This window comes from Sorex araneus, chromosome 2 (assembly GCF_027595985.1).
Source record: "Sorex araneus isolate mSorAra2 chromosome 2, mSorAra2.pri, whole genome shotgun sequence".
NCBI lineage: Eukaryota > Metazoa > Chordata > Mammalia > Eulipotyphla > Soricidae > Sorex > Sorex araneus.
The window spans coordinates 258,934,632-258,952,646 of NC_073303.1; the positions used below are offsets into that span (position 1 = coordinate 258,934,632).

General features: G+C 58.2%; 1 protein-coding gene across 6 annotated transcripts in view; it reads left to right on the plus strand.

Moving 5' to 3' along the window:
• Positions 1–18,015, plus strand: part of ATP10B (ATPase phospholipid transporting 10B (putative)) — a 160,305-nt gene that overhangs the window by 126,491 nt on the left and 15,799 nt on the right. For 5 of the 6 annotated variants that reach the window (XM_055129122.1, XM_055129121.1, XM_055129123.1 and 2 more), the window contains 10 exons: positions 118–224; positions 1,525–1,656; positions 2,966–3,093; positions 6,703–6,955; positions 7,701–7,939; positions 9,215–9,409; positions 11,054–11,573; positions 13,201–13,310; positions 14,219–14,345; positions 14,823–15,007. In XM_055129122.1, coding sequence (XP_054985097.1) covers positions 118–224; positions 1,525–1,656; positions 2,966–3,093; positions 6,703–6,955; positions 7,701–7,939; positions 9,215–9,409; positions 11,054–11,573; positions 13,201–13,310; positions 14,219–14,345; positions 14,823–15,007 — 1,996 coding nt within the window. The remainder of the gene's footprint in view (positions 1–117; positions 225–1,524; positions 1,657–2,965; positions 3,094–6,702; positions 6,956–7,700; positions 7,940–9,214; positions 9,410–11,053; positions 11,574–13,200; positions 13,311–14,218; positions 14,346–14,822; positions 15,008–18,015) is intronic. The other variant, XM_055129124.1, reaches the window with a different exon arrangement.

Sequence of the window (18,015 nt, forward strand, 5' to 3'; positions counted from 1 at the left end):
ACAGGTGGGAGCAGAGGGAAGGGGGCTCACCCACCTCTAGCGTCCCCAATGTTACCCCGTGACAGTCTGGAAGGACCGCCAGCCCCCTCCCCACCTGCCGTGTTTTCTCCTTCCCAGGGAGCACCCGGACCAGACTCGGACGGGCTTCGGCAGTGAGAGCCTTCTGCTCCGCGGCTGCACCATCCGGAACACCCAGCTGGCCGTCGGCATCGTGGTCTACGCTGGTGAGAGTCACGGCCGCCTGTGCGGGCCGGCCCCCTGCGTCCCTGTCCCTCACCTCCCCCTCCATCCCCTCTAAGTGCAGCCCCCTGGGGACGGGGGTGGGCAGGGGGGTGCGAGAAGCCTGAGACTTCCCAGTTCCCAGTGGGATGCCAGCAGCCATGGCGGGAGGCAGAAAGACCCAGAATCATGCCAGTGTCATTATGTTCTGGGGTCCGGAAGTCTGGCCCCCATACTCTCCCACCCCACGGGGTGAGTGCTCATGTCCCAGGACCATCCACTAGCTCGTTTCCTTACCCGTGTGTGGTGCTGGGGGCAGGACCTGGGGGCTCCTAAGGGGGGTAGCGAGGGGACATGCGCTGTCCCACTGGACCCCCCAACCCTCATACTTTTCTGACTTGTCTCCTGGGGTACTTTCCCCACCCTCCCCCAGAAGGGTGCCTTGGTGTGATGAGAAAGAGAAGGGTTGGAGCAATAGTACAGCAGGGAGGGTGTTTGCCTTGTATGCGGCCGACAGAGGTTCGATCCCCAGCATCCCATAGGGTCCCCCGAGCACTGCCAGGACTAATTCCTGAGGGCAGAGCCAGGAGCAATCCATGAGCATCAACGGGTATGACATTGCCCCCCTCAAAAAAATTTTTTTAATTAAAAAGCAGAAAAAGGGGCTGGAGTGATAAATAGCACAGTGGGTAGGGTGTTTGCCTTGCACACAGCCAACATGGGTTCGATTCCCAGCATCCCATATGGTCCCCCGAGCACCACCAGGAGTAATTCCTGAGTGCAAAGCCAGGAGTAACCGCTGTGCATTGCTGGGTGTAACATCACCCCCCATCAAAAAAAAATTTATTTTTAATTAAAAAGCAGAGAAAGAGAAACACTTCCTCCAGACCCATCACTTCAGCAGCTGGAAGTGTATCCCAATAGGCTTCTGCATCCTTGAGAATTGTGCAATGCACAACTTGGGTGCCTGCAGCCCTGTGGGACGGGGCCATGGGTGCCACAGCCGACGAGTGAGCGACTGGGATGCCTCAGGATGAATTGCTCAGTGTGCAGCCCCGGTGCCTCTAGAACTAGACCCTGCACACATTGTGGATGTCCCAGTGTTCCCCACAGCGTCGGGCATGTCGAGGGGGCCAGCAGCCTGCTCAGGGAGCTGCTCCAGCCCCTCTCATGCCCCACTGTGACGTGGGCAGGTTAGAGAACCAAGCCGCCCGTTGGGTGGCCGTTCCTGGGAGAAGAGCAGAGAGTCAGCTGCAGGTGCGAGGCCGACAGAGCCGGGAGACTGACCCTGGTGTCCCCCTAAAGGCCACGAGACCAAAGCCATGCTCAACAACAGCGGCCCAAGGTACAAGCGCAGCAAGATCGAGCGGCGCATTAACACCCACATCTTCTTCTGCATCGGCCTCCTCTTCCTCTTGTGCCTCATCGGAGCCGTAGGTAGGAAATGTTCTGGGAAGAACACCGTGGCCACGTTCTTTTCTCTTTGGGTTTCCTCGTCTATAAGACAGGGTGGAGGGAACCTCCAGTCTGCCCTGCTTGAGCGGGATCCTTAGAACAGGATGTGCAAGTGGAAACATTGGCTGTCCAGAAAATACTGACAGGGCTGGGCTCGCTCTTATCATGGGAGGATACCAAGGTGAAACCATCAGAGGCTGGACCGTCAAGCTCCTAGCCCAGGACGAAGCTCCTAGCCAGTACACCAACAGAATCCTCCTGGTCCTGTGCAGGGCTGCATGGATAAGTGGATGGATAAGTGGATGGATGAGGGGATGGATGAGTAGGTGGGTGGATGGATGGGTGGGTGGATTGGTTGAGTGAGTGGGTGGGTGGGTGAATGGATAGGTTCGTGGATGGGTCAGTGGGTGGATGGATGGGTGTTTTGATGGGTGGATGAGTGTATGGATGGATGGGTTAATGGGTAGATGGATGGGTCAGTGGGTGGGTGTATGGATGGATGGTTGGATGGATGGATGGGTCAGTGGGTGGATGGATGGATGGATGGATGGATGGATGGATGGATGGATGGATGGATGGATGGATGGATGGATGGATGGGTCAGTGGGTGGGTGGATGGATAGATGGATGGATGGATGGATGGATGGATGGATGGATGGATGGATGGATTGGTGGATGGGTCAGTGGGTAGATGGGTGGATGAGTGGATGGATGGGTCGGTGGGTGGATGGACAGATGGATGGATAGATGGATGGATGGACGGACGGACGGACAGACGGACGGACGGACGGATGGATGGATGGATTGATGGGTCAGTGGATGGGTGGGTGAATGGGTTGACGGATGAATGGGTTGGTGGGTGGATGAGTAGATGGATGGATGGGTAGATGGGTGGGTGGATGGATACTGAGTAGGTGGATGTGTGGGTGGGTGGATAATGGGTAGAAGGACAGATGGGTGGGTGACAGTGTGCATGGCGGAAGTAAAGGGAATAGGGTGCAGATCTGTGAAGAACCCCCAGCCTTATATCTTCCCCTGCCCAGCCAGGATTAACATGAATCCCTTTCTTACTGAGCCCTTACTTAGGTAGGCAGCCCCCTTGCTAGGATATCAGTGCCTGTAGAGAAGCTGAGAGAGACCCTCTGAGGGAGATAATGCCTGTGTGCCCCCAGCTGGGTGGTGGAGGCCTTAGACACGCACCCCCCAAGCCCAGTCCATTCTACTCGTAGATGCCAGGGCAGTCTCGGGTCTAAGTGACAGCCAAGCCTCCTCCTGGCTTTGCTCCTCCCAGGTCACAGCCTGTGGAACGCCACCTTCGAGGAGCACCCTCCCTTCGATGTGCCAGAGGCCAACGGGAGCTTCCCGCCCCTGGCCCTGGGCGGTTTCTACATGTTCCTCACCATGATCATCCTGCTCCAGGTATGGCCCCCTCCTCCCCCCGCACCAGAGATGCCAGAAAACCCACAGCCAGCACCAGCCTGCAGGACCCAACAGAAAAAAACTCAGTGCCCGCCCCAAGGGGACATCAGGGCTTGGGGACCAGCTTTCCTACAGTTCATCTGAGAGGGGCTGTGCTCAGTGCCCGGCCCTGTGGCAGGGACTCTGACCCCAGATAAGAGTCAAGGCCCCATGTGACCAGACTCACCCCCACAGCCACTCTGGGTCCTTTTCCACCCAACAGCTGGCGAGCGCCGTGTGCCTTCACGTTCCTCCTCCCCGGAGCCCGCGGCCCTCACTCAGACGGCCTTAAGATTCATTTCTTCATACGAGTTCACGGTTTGGGTGCACAGTTGCTGCGCATTTAGCACTGCCAAAGTGCCCAAGAGACCTCCCGCCCCCGCCCACCATCCCTCTGTCACCTCTAGTCCCCTCGCCTGTTCACGGCGGGGCCCGCTTGTTCTCTGTCCTCCCCACCCCCAGCCTGAGCCCTCATCCTGCCCACCTCCCCCATCACTCCTCCTCCCACAGACAGCCCCTGGCTTCAGAGGCCAGGGTTGGCCCGGGAGAACCTCCCCGCTCACCCCGGTCTTCCTCCTCACCGCTCTTCGCTCTTCAGATGCTTGTCCCCAGCCCGGGGAGAGCTCTGGGCAGGTGTGCTGGCATCTGAGGGTCTGCGGGGAGTCAGAGGGTTGGTTCTCTTCGCTGCCATTCCTAGCACCTAGCCTGGCCCCCAGGAGATAAAGGGTCTTTTTATTTTATCTTATTTTATTTTATTTTAATGAATCATCGTGAGATACAGTTACAACTTACAAGCTTTCATGATTACATTTCAATCAAATAATGTTCAAGTCTCCATCCCTCCCCCAGTGCCCATTCTCCAGCACCAATGCTCCCAGCATCCCTCGCACCACCCCCACCCTTTCCCACCCCCTGCCTCTGTGGCAGACACTCTCCCTCTTACTCACTCTCTCCTTTTGGGTGTTATGGTTTGCAATGTAGGTACTAAGCGATCATCATGTTTGGTCCTTAGCTTACTTTCAGCACACATCTCCCATCCCAAGTGACCCCTCCAACCATCATTTACTCAGTGGTCCCTGCTCCATCTCAGCTGCCTTTTCCCCCAGCACGTGAGATTGGCTTCCAAGCCATGGAACGATCCTCCTGGCCCCTATCTCTACTCTCCTTAGGTGTTTTTGTCCTATTATGCTACTTTATATTCCACAAATGAGTGCAGTCATTCTCTGTCTGTCCCTCTCTTTCTGACTCATTTCACTTAGCGTGATGTTGATCCATTTATATGCAGATTTCATGGTTTCATCTTTTCTAACAGCTGCATAGTACCCCATTGTGTAGATATACCAAACTGAAGAAACAGAAACTCTCCCAGTTTCCATGAGGCACATATCACCCTAATAGCAAAAGCCAACAGAGACACCACAAAAAAAAGAAAGAAAGAAAGAAAGAAAATTACAGGCCGATATCCCTGATGAACACGGATGCGAAGATTCCCAACAAAATATTAGCAAATAGAATCCAACCATTCATCAAGATCATACACCACAGCCAAGTGGGATTCATCCCAGGGATGCAAGGATGGTTCAACATTCACAAGTCAATATAATCCATCATATCAATGAAAGAAAAGACGGAGGGTCTTTCTGGTTGGGTCGGAAGCACGGTGATTGACAGCCCTCTGGGGGTCAGGGCTTTACTCTCCGTCTGGTAAACCAGTTCTGATGTTAGGTTGCCTTTGGCCACTTGTCGCCATTCTCCCTGTGTTTTCTTGTATCTCAGGCATGAGGTAGATTGCGTCTGTCCCAGGATCTCCCCTGACTCTGTTTACTTGGCAGGAAATCCTCCAGGTCCATCCAAGGGCGGGTATCTGCTCGTTTCCTTCGTGGAGTGGAGGGCATGCCCACCGGAGTACGTGTACGTCCCACCGTTTCTCTGAGACAGTGGTCTTACTGATTTTTTGTTGTTGTTGTTGCTTGGGGGCCACACCCAGTAAGGGATTGTGTAAGCCTTGGGTGTTAAGTCCTGTTTTTGTTCAAAGTTAGTCACACAAGCGAAGCATTATGCGATTGAAAATTTAATTCTGATAGGGTGCTGTGATGATCGTCCTAGCACTAGGGTTAGACGAGGGCTAAGGGTAGGGTTCGATTTCAGAAAGTCTCAGGTGTAGGATTCTTCTGTGTTCTTAAAAATGAATGTGAAATATGGGGAGATCTCTAAATTCATGAAAATAGGTAGTTTGGGGACATTAGTGAGGTCAAAAATAGAATGGGTTAGGATTACGGTAGGGTTATTTAAGAGTTGCGTTAGACTTGAGTGTTAAATATTATCTAAAAGTTAGTAATGCGTTTGTGATCATTAAATTCGGGCTAATAGGATTATGCTTGTGCTTGAGTCGGGGATGGTATAATAACAGGATTAGCAGAGGGCTAGGGTTAGCATTGGGCTTGTGGAGTGGAGAATTTAGAAGTTATCTTGTACTATGTTCATGCCAAAAAAAAACACTGTAAATTATGGGGATATACTTAAGTTTAGGAAAATTTAGAAAAATATGTAGTTTTGGTAATGTGAGGAATAATGTTAGGATTAGGGTTAGCGATGCTGTGGGGTTTACATGCTAAGGACTGTTGTCTTCAAAATTCAGGAAACAAGTGAAATATTTGACAGCTGTTTAGTTTGGACCATGGGGTAAGTTTATGCCTTTCCTCATGTCAGTGTTACTATAAGGCTAGAATCGGCTTTAGAATTGTTCTGAGTCTAGAGTTAGGGTTCAGTTTGTGGAAGTTTTAGGAGTTATATTTTTACTGCGTTCATACTTTAAAAAGAACACTATAGTGCAACCTTTAAAATTCAGAATATTGGTAATTTTTGGTATAAGCAGTGTCAGATTTCATACGTGTTAGCATTTGGATTTGCCTAGGGCTAGCACTAGGGTTTGGTGCTCTGGGCTTACTCCTGTGGTATACGTTGGTACTAAGGGCTGACTCCTGGCTCTGTGCTCAGGACTGACTCCTGGCTCTGTGCTCAGGGATCACTCCTGGCTCTGTGCTAGGGCTGACTCCTGGCTGTGTGTTCAGGGCTAACTCCTGGCTCTGTACTCAGGGCTTACTCCTGGCTCTGTGCTCAGGGCTGACTCCTGGCTCTGTGCTCAGGGCTGACTCCTGGCTCTGTGCTCAGGGCTCACTCCTGGCTCTGTGCTCAGGGCTCACTCCTGGCTCTGTGCTCAGGAATCACTCCTGCAAGCTCACATGAACACACCCAGTGCCGCAGTTGTACCCCTACATCGGCTGTGTACAAGGCCCACACCCTGCCACCCGGGGACAGCAGGTCCTGAGCAGGCCACCGGAACTCCCCGTGGGCCTGGGCTGCTGTACATGTGAGGCCCGGAGAGCGAAGGGCACCCTTCATCCCTGCCCACGGCGTCTTTAACCAGCGCCCAGTGCCCCCCTCTTGCCAGCCAGACCTCCCTGGTGGGCGCAAGGTGGTCTCTCCCTGCCTGGTTCCCGGGAGAGCTCGGGGCAGGCCTGAGGTCAGTGGGCCGGCCCCGGGTGACCGGCCCGGCTGCGTGTCCCGCAGGTGCTCATCCCCATCTCCCTGTACGTGTCCATCGAGCTGGTGAAGCTGGGCCACGTCTTCCTCCTGCACCACGACCTGGACCTGTACGACGAGGGCAGCGACGCGGGCATCCAGTGCCGCGCCCTCAACATCGCCGAGGACCTGGGCCAGATCCAGCACATCTTCTCCGACAAGACGGGCACGCTGACGGAGAACAGGATGGTGTTCCGGCGCTGCAGCATCGCGGGCGGAGAGTACGCGCACCAGGAGAACGGTACGGGGGCAGGGGGGTCCCCAGGGCGCTGGGAGAGGAGAAGGGTGCGGCTGTGATCGTCCGCCTGTGCCCGGGGCTCCTGTCGTTATTGGTCTTGGGGGGGGTGGAGTGGGGGTGGTGAGTCTCTGTAGTGCCAGGGCTCCAACTGGGGTTGGCCACGCGCACGCGCCCTACCCACTGAGCTCTCTCTCTGGCCCCTTCCTGTCTACAGTCTTTCTCACCTCTACAAACTTTCCTTTGTACGTAAGACTCCGGGTAAGACTTTTCTCTGCTCGCCTTAGCTGAGGTGTCAGGACAGGCCTGCATCTGCAATCACGAGCAGGTTGGACGCAGGCAGGAGACGCCCCCACCATCCCCCGACACACACACACACACACACACATGCACGCGCACACACACAGTTCTCTCTCCTGTCTCTCTCCTCCCTCCCTATACCTTCTTCCCTCCCTGTCTCTCTCCTCTCTCCCCTCCCCCCACAGCCCCCCGGAGTGCTCAGGGCCTGGTGGTCACTCGGGTCTCCTTGCCCTGGTGATGCTGGACTTGAGTTGCTGATCAGTGCTGGGGCCCCCAGGACCACACTCCGACCCGGGCCTCGGCCTGCTTCCCTCTGTCCCTGCGTCATGCCGGTGAACATGACCATGAGCCGGCCGCCTCCCTGGGGAGCAGTATCTGGCCCCTCCCCCAGTCTGCGCCCTGGGCAGCCACGCCCACACGGTGGGGGCACTACCGGCCTCTTTTCTCGCAGCCAAGAGACTGGAGATGCCACAGGAGCGGGACTCAGCCAGCAGACAGTGGGCCCAGTACCAGAGTCTGTCCTTCCCGGCCAGCCAGGCCGAGGGTTCCCCCGCGAGGAGAGGCCAGGGGGCCATGCAGCCCCTGAGACGAAGCCAGAGTGCCCGGGCGCCCCTGCAGGGCCACGCCCGACAGACGTCTGTGGGGCGCTGGGAGAGCGGATGGCCCAGCGTGGCCTTCAGCAGCCCCCTGGTGAGTCCAGCAGGGGCACAGGGGAGCTGGGGGGCAGTGAGGGGGAGCCCCCTGCGGCAAGCCAGACACGTCCTCTCGAGTCCCTACCGAGTCTTTCTGATCTCGGATGGCCGGGCCTTGGCATGCGGGAGACTTCCTGCAGACCCACAGCCTTCCAGCCCCTCTGCAAACAGCTCGACCGGCACAACTGACCCCATCCGGCCAGTGGTCCCACCCCCGACCTGACGGTGAAATGACAGTGCTCACAGGTCCCCGGTGTCTGTTCCTTCCCACCCAGCGATGCTCAGGGCTTACCCTTGGCTCTGCACTCGGGAATCACTCCTGGCGGTGCTCAGGGAACCCTATGGGTTGCAAGGGGATCGAACCCAGGTTCACCTCGTGCCAGGCAAATGCCCTCCCCGCTGAGGGGCTGCTCCTAAGCCCATCCCAACGGGTGTTCTAGAACCCCAGGAATGGAACATCTGTGCCGGGCCCCAAATCTCCTTTTCCCTCCACGGCGGATTTGTCCCGTGGCCTTGGCTGGCTGATGCTCAGAGCCGGTGTCTGCAGGGGCCCCTTCTGGAGGAAGGCTCCACGGTCCCAGGATCTGACTCCTGAATGCGCGTGCGTGCCGTGGATGGGTGAAGACTCACGCCCTGGCCAGCCATTCTGAGGGGCCGGGCGTGTACCAGCCAGGAGGGCTGGTGGGGGTCTGCAGGGGGTGGGAGGGGAGGGGGGAGGGAACCCAGTGCCTTGCCCCAGCTGTGGAGATTCTTGTATGTTCACAAGAATCCGGGAGGAGGAGAATACGGCAGGAAGGTGCTTGCCTCGCATGCAGAGGACCCGGGTTCGATCCCTGGCATCTCATATGGTCGCCTGGAGTGCTCCCCCTGGGGGGGAAAAATCACGGAGGAGCTGAGCTGCGGGGCTCCCTGGCTGCCTCAGAGGCCTCACCTGGTCTATAAAACACCTGAGCACAGACCCTGAGCAGCCGCCCCTGTCCAAGACAATGAAGACGGGGAACCAGGGTGCAGGGACACTGCCCACACCGTAGGGGCCAGCCGCACTGCAGCTGGACAGAGCCCCACGGGGAAACCCCACCGAATGAGAAGTGGAGTTCCGGGGGGGCTGGGCAGGGGAGGTGAGGACAGGGGCTCTAGAGGCCGAGAGGTGGGGGGGAGCTGGGCACAGCATCCGGGAGATGGTGAGGGGCGGGTACCGCGTCGGGCGTCTCTGGGACAGGTGGGGGCCGTGGGGGAGGGGCCCTGGAAGCCTCACTCGGTCCCTTGGGCGCAGGAGAGAGAGGTGAGCCCCGACGGGGGCCTGCAGGCCCGGGTGCAGGAGGCCAGCCTGTGGCTGCACGCACTGGCCAGCGCCCAGGGCCCCACCGGGCCCGCGCCCTCGCCCGCCTCCTTCGTGGCCGACTTCTTCCTCGCCCTGACCATCTGCAACTCGGTCATGGTGTCCACCGCCTCGGAGCCCCCACACAGGGTAAGGACCGGGCAGGTGGTGGGGGGCGGGGTGGGGGTGGGGGGCATCCGAGCCGGGATCCGCCTGCATCGTTTCTTATTCCCAAGGCAGGGGGCAGCGAGTCTGTCTGCTGCAGGACCGGGGTGTGAGAGCCCCCCGTCTGCTGAGCCCCTGAGGTGCCCCTAGGGCCAGCCTCAGCCCTCACTGCCCGGGGACCCAGCACCCAGCTGTCGAGTTGCACATTGGGCTCACCCGGGGCAGGACAGAGGCTCAGCCCCGCCCCCGTCACGCTGAGCCACCTGCTCTCTGCCCCATGCTGTTATAAGGGGTCAGGGTGCAGCTAACGCCCAAGGGAAGCCCCACTGCACCGGAAATAAGCACCGTGCGGGGCTTGGCGGGCCAGCCGATAAGCTCTGTCTCCAGCTCCCCGCCAACGCTCACCCAGCTCCCGCCTGAGGGACTGAAGACTCAGCAGGATGTGGCCACACAGGACTGAGTAGATTCCACACACACACCCCGACACACACACACACACACACACACACACACACACACACACACACACACACACACACACACACACACACACACACACACACACACACACACACACACACCCTCTAAACCAGACGCCCCCATCCCACAGGGGAGGGAAACTCTTGCTCCCAAAGCTCCTTTCAGGCTGTCTTTAGGGGAGCTCGGGAACTGCCAGCGGATTCCACACACACACACACACACACACACACACACCCTCTGAACCAGACGCCCCCATCCCCCAGGGGAGGTCTTGCTCCCAAAGCTCCTTTCAGGCTGTCTTTAGGGGAGCTCAGGGACTGCCAGCGGATTACACACCCCCCCAGACACACACACACACACACACACACACACACACACCCTCTGAACCAGACACCCCCATCCCCCAGGGGAGGGAAACTCTTGCTCCCAAAGCTCCTTTCAGGCTGTCTTTAGGGGAGCTCTGGGACTGCCAGCATCTGAGGGCGAGGTGGTGAGGGGGCGGGGGGAGGTCTGGCAGTGCAGCCTGGAGGGCTCGCCTGCCCCCAGTGATGTGCCTCAGTTTCTTCACCAGAGCTGCAGAGAGTGATGCATGACAGCCAGGGCTGAGCTGGGGTGTTGGGGGTGGGGGGAGTATGTGCTGCCCCGGGGACCTCTTGTTTCTCCCCTAGCCACCATCCAGAACCACACTGGGGTATCCGGAGGTGGGAGGGGGGGTTAGGGGGAGGAAACTTCCGGATGACCTCCCTCACACTAGCGGGGAAGTAAAGCGAGGCTCTGGGTGGGGCGGTAATGTCCCCCTCCCCAATCACTGAGTCAGTGAGGGGTGGAGGGATTGGCGGGATGGGAGGTGTGTGCTGAAAGCAGCAGGTAAAGGAACAAATGTGACGGCCTCTCAGTGTCTGTACTGCAAACCGTAATGCCCCAGAGGAGAGAGTGTGGGGGAGGTTGTCTGCCATGGAGGCGGGGGCAGGGTTGGGTAGGGGGATACTGGGGACATGGGTGGTGGGGAATGGGCACTGGCGGAGGGATGGGCTGAAAGTAGGACTGAAACAAACATGGAAGCTTGTAACTGCGTCTCACGCTGATTCAGTATGTAAAAAAGTCCCCCCGTCACCAGAGTCAGACTCCCCGTGGCTTCTGGCCCCGCAGGTCACCTCGCCGCCCGCCTCGGCCCTGGGCACGTCCCTGGAGAAGATCCAGCAGCTGTTCCAGAAGCTGAAGCTCTCGAGCCTCAGCCAGTCTTTCTCGTCCACGTCTGACTCGGACCCCAGGGAGACCCCGGGGCCTTCCCCGGCCGCCCCCGGCTCGGAGGACGGGGAGGACGCGTCCGGGGGCAGCAGCCCTGATGGCACCTGGGAGCCGGGTGATGGCAGCGGGGACACCACGGCCCCCGAGCTCTGCTACGAGGCCGAGAGCCCCGACGAGGCTGCGCTGGTGCACGCGGCCCGCGCCTACGGCTTCACGCTGCTGTCCCGCACGCCCCAGCACGTGGCCGTGCGCCTGCCCCACGGCGCCCGCCTGGCCTTCCCCGTGCTCAGCACCCTGCCCTTCGACGCCACCAGGAAGCGCATGTCGGTGGTCGTCCGGCACCCGCTGACCCGGGAGATCGTGGTGTACACCAAGGGCGCCGACTCGGCCATCATGGACCTGCTGGAGGACCCGGCCTGCGGTGAGTCCCGCCACCCCCCCGCCCCCAGAACGGGGGTACCGAGGTCACGGAGCCCCCATCCGGCAGGGGTCCCTTCCAGGGCCGGGTGGCACCGCGGGTGCTCCGTCCCGACGTTCGGGGAGAGACCCTCATGCTGCTCCACACAGAGGTGGAGCCAGGCAGGAGTCCTGTGAGTGCCACTTCTCACTGTCCCCCAGACACACAAAGAGCACTGATTGGGAAAGGACACGTACATACACGCACACGCACACACGCACATGCGCACACATACAAACATGCACACACAAAAGCACATGCATGCATGCAGATAAGCACACGCACGGATGCATGTGCACACACACGCACACACAAACACATGTACACACACACGCATGTGCACGCACACACATACACACCTGCGTTTACTGCTGCACTTGGTACAGCAGCTGAGACGGGGAACAAGCCAGGTGCCCGGTTGCAGGTAAGTGGGTCAAGGCGCTGTGCTCTGAGTGCCCAGAGGAATCCCGTGCAACTGACTCTTAAGGAGGAACCGAATCATTCAGATTGTGCGACATGGGGGAGCTCCAGGACGTGGTGCTGAGAGAAGTCAGTGGGGGTGAAGGGGCCGAGGCAGAAGGATCTCTTCCGGGGGGACTTAAAGGGTCCCCGGAGAGGGAGAAGCAAAGGTCCAAAGGCAACAAACAGGGGTACTGAGCTGCAGGGCCGGGCTGAGGGGGTGGGATGGGGGCTGGGCACTGGGGGGAGGGACACCGGGCACTGGGGACGGGGGTGCTGTGGACCTTACATGCATGAGGAACCAGTTATAACCTGGGAACCCGAAAGATTAGATGTTTTTTTTGGTTTTGCTTTTGGGTGGGTTTTGTTGTTGCTCTTGCCGGGTCCCACCCGGCGATGCTCAGGGCTGACTCCTGGCTCTGCACTCAGGAGTCACTCCTGGCGGGCTCAGGGGGCCCTGTGGGATGCCGGGGATCAAACCCAGGTAGGCTGTGTGCACGCAAGGCAAGCTTTCTACCCGCTACACAACCTCTCCAGCCCCTCAAAATATGAAATAATTTGTAAAAAGATGCTTAGGGAATCAGGGACAGAGAGTACTGCACACATGCATGTGAGAGAGAGAGAGAGAGAGAGGGAGAGAGAGAGAGGGAGAGAGAGGGGGGAGAGAGAGGAAGACAGAGAGGGAGAGAGGGAGAGAGAGAGGGAGAGGGAGAGAGGGAGGGAGAGAGAGGGAGAGAGAGATGGAGGAAAAAGAAAGGAGAGAGAGAGAGAGGAAGAGAGAGGGAAAGAGAGAAGGAGAGAGAGGGAGAGGGAGAGAGGGAGAGAGAGAGGGAGAGAGGGGGAGGGAGAGGGAGAGAGGGAGAGGGAGAGAGGGAGAGAGAGAGGGAGGGAGAGAGGGAGAGAGAGGGAGAGAGAGGGAGAGAGGGGGAGAGAGAGGGAGAGAGGGGGAGAGAGAGAGAGAGAGAAAGAGGGAGAGAGGGAGAGAGAGAGAGAGAGAAAGAGGGAGAAAGGGAGAGAGAGAGGGGGAGGAAGAGGGAGAGAGGGAGAGAGAGAGAGGGAGAGAGAGGGAGAGAGGGGGAGAGAGGGGGAGAGAGAGAGCGCGCACTCAGAAGGGACCATGTCTGCCTCACAGAGTCGGACCCTGAGGTGGAGAAGAAGATGCGGAAGATGCGGGCGCGGACGCAGAAGCACCTGGACCTGTACGCCAGGCACGGCCTGCGGACCCTGTGCATCGCCAGGAAGGTGAGGGCAGCCCCGCCCCGCACTCCCGCTGCTTCCTGAGCCCACGCAGTGGCTATGCTCATACCTCCCACTCCCCGCCCCTTCCCCTTTCGTCCCTCCTCGCGTCCTTCCGTGTCGCGTTATTCGCACAGAGTTGACACGCGGGGGGTTCGTGTCCACGGTCGGCATTCTGTGAGCCCAGGGCGGGGCCGCAGCTTGTGGGAGACGGTCCCGTGTGTGCGCGTGTCTGAGTGCAGCGCAAGTTGTCATGAAGAGAACTTGCAAGGCCGGAGAGACTGGACCGAGTTCAGGCGCCTGCCTTGCATGTGGCCAGGCACCACAGAGTCCCCGGGGCCCTGCCAGAAGTGATCCCTGAGCACAGAGCCAGGAGTTAGCCCCGAGATGTGCTCCAAATCCCACCGCACCCCAAAAAAAGAAAAAATTGTAGCTAAGCAGCCTTCTTGTGGAGGGTGGTCGTGCCCAACCTCGGTGTGGACGGAGATCGAGTCAGAGCCGTGTCCTCTTGGAACGCATGTTAGAGGCTTATATTTTGGTCAAATCTAGTTTTCTGGGGGCCAGAGCGATAGTACAGCGGGTGGAGCATTTGCCTTGCCCGTGGCCGACGTGGGTTCAATTCCCGGCATCCCACAGGGTCCCCTGAGCACCACCAGGAGTAATTCCTGAGTCAGAGCCAGGAGGAACCCCTGAGCACCAAAAAAGGAAAAAAAAAATCTAGCTTTCTGGTTTCTCTTGACAATAGTGAGGAGCCACCAGGGTTCAAGTCTCTGCTCGTCAGCGGCCACTGTGGGCAGCAGGCCACGCTGTCCCCCGTCCCCTGTGGTCACCCCAGGGGAGGCCCTACAGGTGACTGTGTGTTGGGGGGGCCGAGGGGATCCCACCTGCTGAGCTCGCGCCGTCCCGGCCCACAGGTGCTGAGTGAAGAGGACTTCCGGCGGTGGGCCAGTTTCCGGCGGGAGGCCGAGGCGGCCCTGGACAGCCGGGACGAGCTGCTGCTGGACACGGCCCAGCACCTGGAAACGCGGCTCACCTTAGTTGGTAGCAGGGACCGTGGGGTGGGGGGTCTGCGGCCTGACTGGGGGCGGTTTCCTGGGGGGTTTCTCTGGGAAGGTGTGCAGGGGGCCTGCCAGCCCCAGCCCTGGGCCGCATGCTGCTTCCTAAGGGCGCCCCAAGACTCAGTCGGGGGTCCCCTCTGTTTGATCCAGCGCATCCGGGCATGTGCCAGGCGCGAGGGCAGGGGTCAGCCTGGGCCAGCACGGGGGTCCCAGTGGGGAGCGAGGGTTACAGCCCCACTTCCGCAGCTCGGTGTGCCACGTTACTGGGGTCCAGGAAGGAGAGGGGGGGCACTGCAGGCCCGCAGGAACCCCCAGGAGCAGGGAGGGGCTCTGAGAACCTGACAGCGCCCGTCGCAGCCCTGGGCGGCCCCTCCCTGATGCCCCCCGCCCCGGGGCTCCAGGCAGAGCAGCAGCCCCACATCATCGATGGGGGTCGTGAGCTGTGGCGTCTCCCCTCCAGGGGCCACCGGGATCGAGGACCGCCTGCAGGAGGGCGTCCCCGACACCATCTCGGCTCTGCGGGAGGCGGGCATCCGGCTCTGGGTGTTGACGGGGGACAAGCAGGAGACGGCTGTCAACGTCGCCCACGCCTGCCGGCTGCTGGACCCCGCGGACACGGTCTACTCCATCAGCACCGAGAGCCAGGTCAGGGACGCACACATGTGCACACGCGCGCGCACACACACTCACACGCTCACACACACTTCCTCCTCCTCTTGCTCACTTTCTCTTTCTTTCCACTTTCCCTCTTTCTCCTTCACTCCCCTCCTCCTCCCCTCCCTCTGCTTCCTTCCCTCCCCCTTCACCCTTCTCAGTCTCCTGCTCCAGCTCCAGCTCCTTCTTATCCTTTTCTCCACCTGCAGCTTCTTCCCCTCTTTTTCCTCTTCATCCTCCACCTCCTCTTTCTCCCCAACTGCCCTTCCTCCAACTTCTCCTCCTCCTCCTCCTCCTCTGCTTCTCTCCCTACTTCCGCTCTTCCTTTTCCTCCTCCACCTCTCCTTGACCTCCTTCTCATCGTCCTTCTACATCCCCACTTCCCTCCCACTTCCGCTTCCCCCTCTTCTTACTCTCCCTCCTCCTCCCTCTCTCAAGTTCCTTACTCTCCTGCCCCTCTTTCTCCTCCTCTTCTCATTTTCACTTCTTCCTCCTTGTACTCTAGCTCCTAATCCTCCTCCTCTTCATCCCTCACCTGTCCCACTGCCTCTTTCACCTCCACCCTTTCCTCCTCTTCTTCCTCCTTCCCCTCCCCCTCCCCACTAGAATGCTCCTCAACCGTCCTCTCACCCTCCACCTCCTCTTCCATCCCAAGTCCCTTTCTTCTCTTATATTACCCTAATCCTTCTCCTCCTCTTCATCTAAATCTAAAAATAATCCTTCTCGCCTTCAGGTTTTATTCCTCCTCATTCTCCTCCACATTCTTCTCCTCCTCCTCCTCCACTTCTCTTTCTCCCTGGCTCCGCTCTCCTTCCTTTTTCTGAAAAAGCGCCTCCTTTGTCTTTCCACTCATTCTCCTTCCTCTCCTCTTCTCCTCCTCCTTTTCCTCATCTAGCTCCTCCACCTTCTCTACACCCTCCTTCATCCCTTGTCCCTTCCTCCTATTCTCTCACTTCCCCACCCCTTCCAGCTGCCTTCCAGCTGCCTTTCTTCCATTTTCCTCTTCCTCCTCCTCATTCTCCTCCACTGACTTGTCCTTCCCCTTCTGCCTGTCTGTCCCCTCTCCTGGCTCTTTCTAAATAGACCCTCTGCCTGCACCCTTCCCCCTGTTCTTCCCTTCCTCTCTCCCACCTCCTCCTTTTCCTCTTTCTCTTCCTCCTCTTCATTCCTCTTCCCCTCATCCTCAACTCCTTCCCCTTTTCCTCCACTACTTCCCCTTCCTCCTATTCCCCTGCTTCCATCCCTTCCAACTTCCTTTCTTCACGTTACCCTCGTCCTCCTCCTCTTCTTCATCTACTTCTGCAAACCATTCCCCGCCTCCTCCTCCTCCACTTTCCTGTCCTTCACCTCCTCCTCCTCCTCCTCCTCCTCCTCCTCCATTCCTTCTCATTCTCCTTGTTCTCTTCTCCCCACAGCTCCCCCTCTCCTTTCTCTTTTTATCTAGATCCTCCTCCATCCATCTCTCCATCCGTCTCTCCTCTCGTCCCCTCTCCACCTCCCCCTCCATTTCCAGCTCCTCCTCATCTCCTCCTTGTCCTTTCTCCTCATCACCCACATTCCTCCCCCTTGTCTTCTCCTCCCCCGCCCCCTCCTGCTCCCTTCTCCTCTTCTTCATCTCTATCCCCAAATCCTCCTCCTGTGCCTTGTTTTCCTCCACTTTGTTCTCCTTCACCTTCTCCTCCCCCCCTTGCCTCTCCCCTTCTATTCCAGACCCCTCCCCCTAATCTCCCCATCTCCATCCCTGCTGCATTTCCACACCTGGCTTCTCTTCTCTCTCCTCCTTCCATCCCCTCCTGCTCCCTCCCCTCTGTTCCCCTCATTGGCTCCATCTCTCATCACCCCCCTCCTTCCTCTCTTTCAAACTTACCTCTTCTTCCTCCTCCTGCTCCTCCATCACCTCCACTTTCCTGTCCTTCACCTTCCCCTCTTTTCTGTTCCCCCCAGTCTCCGTCTCCTCCTGTTCTCTACTCCAGGCTCCCCTCTACATCTTCTTCGTCCTTCTTCTGCTGCTGTTTCCTTCTTCGTCCTTCTCCCTGTTCTCCTTTTCCTCTTCTTCTCCCCTCTCCACCTCCTTGTTTTCCTCATCTTTCTCCTCCTTCTATCCGTCACCCTCCTCCTTCCCTGTCCTTCCTGCTCCCTTCCTTCTATTCTCTTCCTCATTCTCCTCCTCATTCTCCTCCCCCTCTTATGCATCCATACTTCCAAATCCTTCTTCTCCTCCGCCCCTCACCCACCACCTCCTACCGCCCACCTTCTATTCTCCTCCTGCTTCCCTTCTTCACCCGAAATCATCCTCTTTATCCTCTCCTCAAACCTACTTCTTCCTCCTATTCCTCATCTCCACTTTCTTGCCCTTGGCCTTCTCCTCCTCCATTCTTCCAGCCATCATCTCCTCATCCTTCTCCTGTCTTACCCCTGGCTTCCCTCCCCTTCCTCTTTCTACTCTTGATCCTCCTCCATCTCTCTCCTTGATCCCCTTCCCCACCGCCTCTCCCATCTCCACCACCTCCTTCTCCTTTTCTTCCTCCCCATCCCTCCTTTCATCTGCATCTCCCAAATCATTCTCCTCCTCCTCTCATCTCCTTGCTATCCCTCCTACTCCCTTGCTTCTATTCTCTTCTCTTTCTCTTCTCCATCTCCTCCGCCTTCACTTTCTCGTCCTTCACTGTTTATCCTCCATCATTCCCCGTCTCCTCATCCTCCTCATCCTCTCCTACTTTGTTTCTTCTATTCTCCTCTTCCTTCTCCTCTTCTTCATCTGCCTCTGCAAATCATCCTCCCCTTCTCTCCTTTTAGTTTTCCTCTTCCTCCTCGTTCCCCTCCACTTTCTTCTTCCCCTTCTCTTCCTCCATTCCCTCCCCCCAGCCTCCTCATTCTCCTCTTTACTTGCATCTCCAAATTCTCTTCCTTCTCCTCCTCTCCTTCCAAGTTTCCTCATATTTCACTCTGATTGTCCTCCACTCTCTTCTTCACCTTCTCCGCCCTCCTTCTCTCCCCCG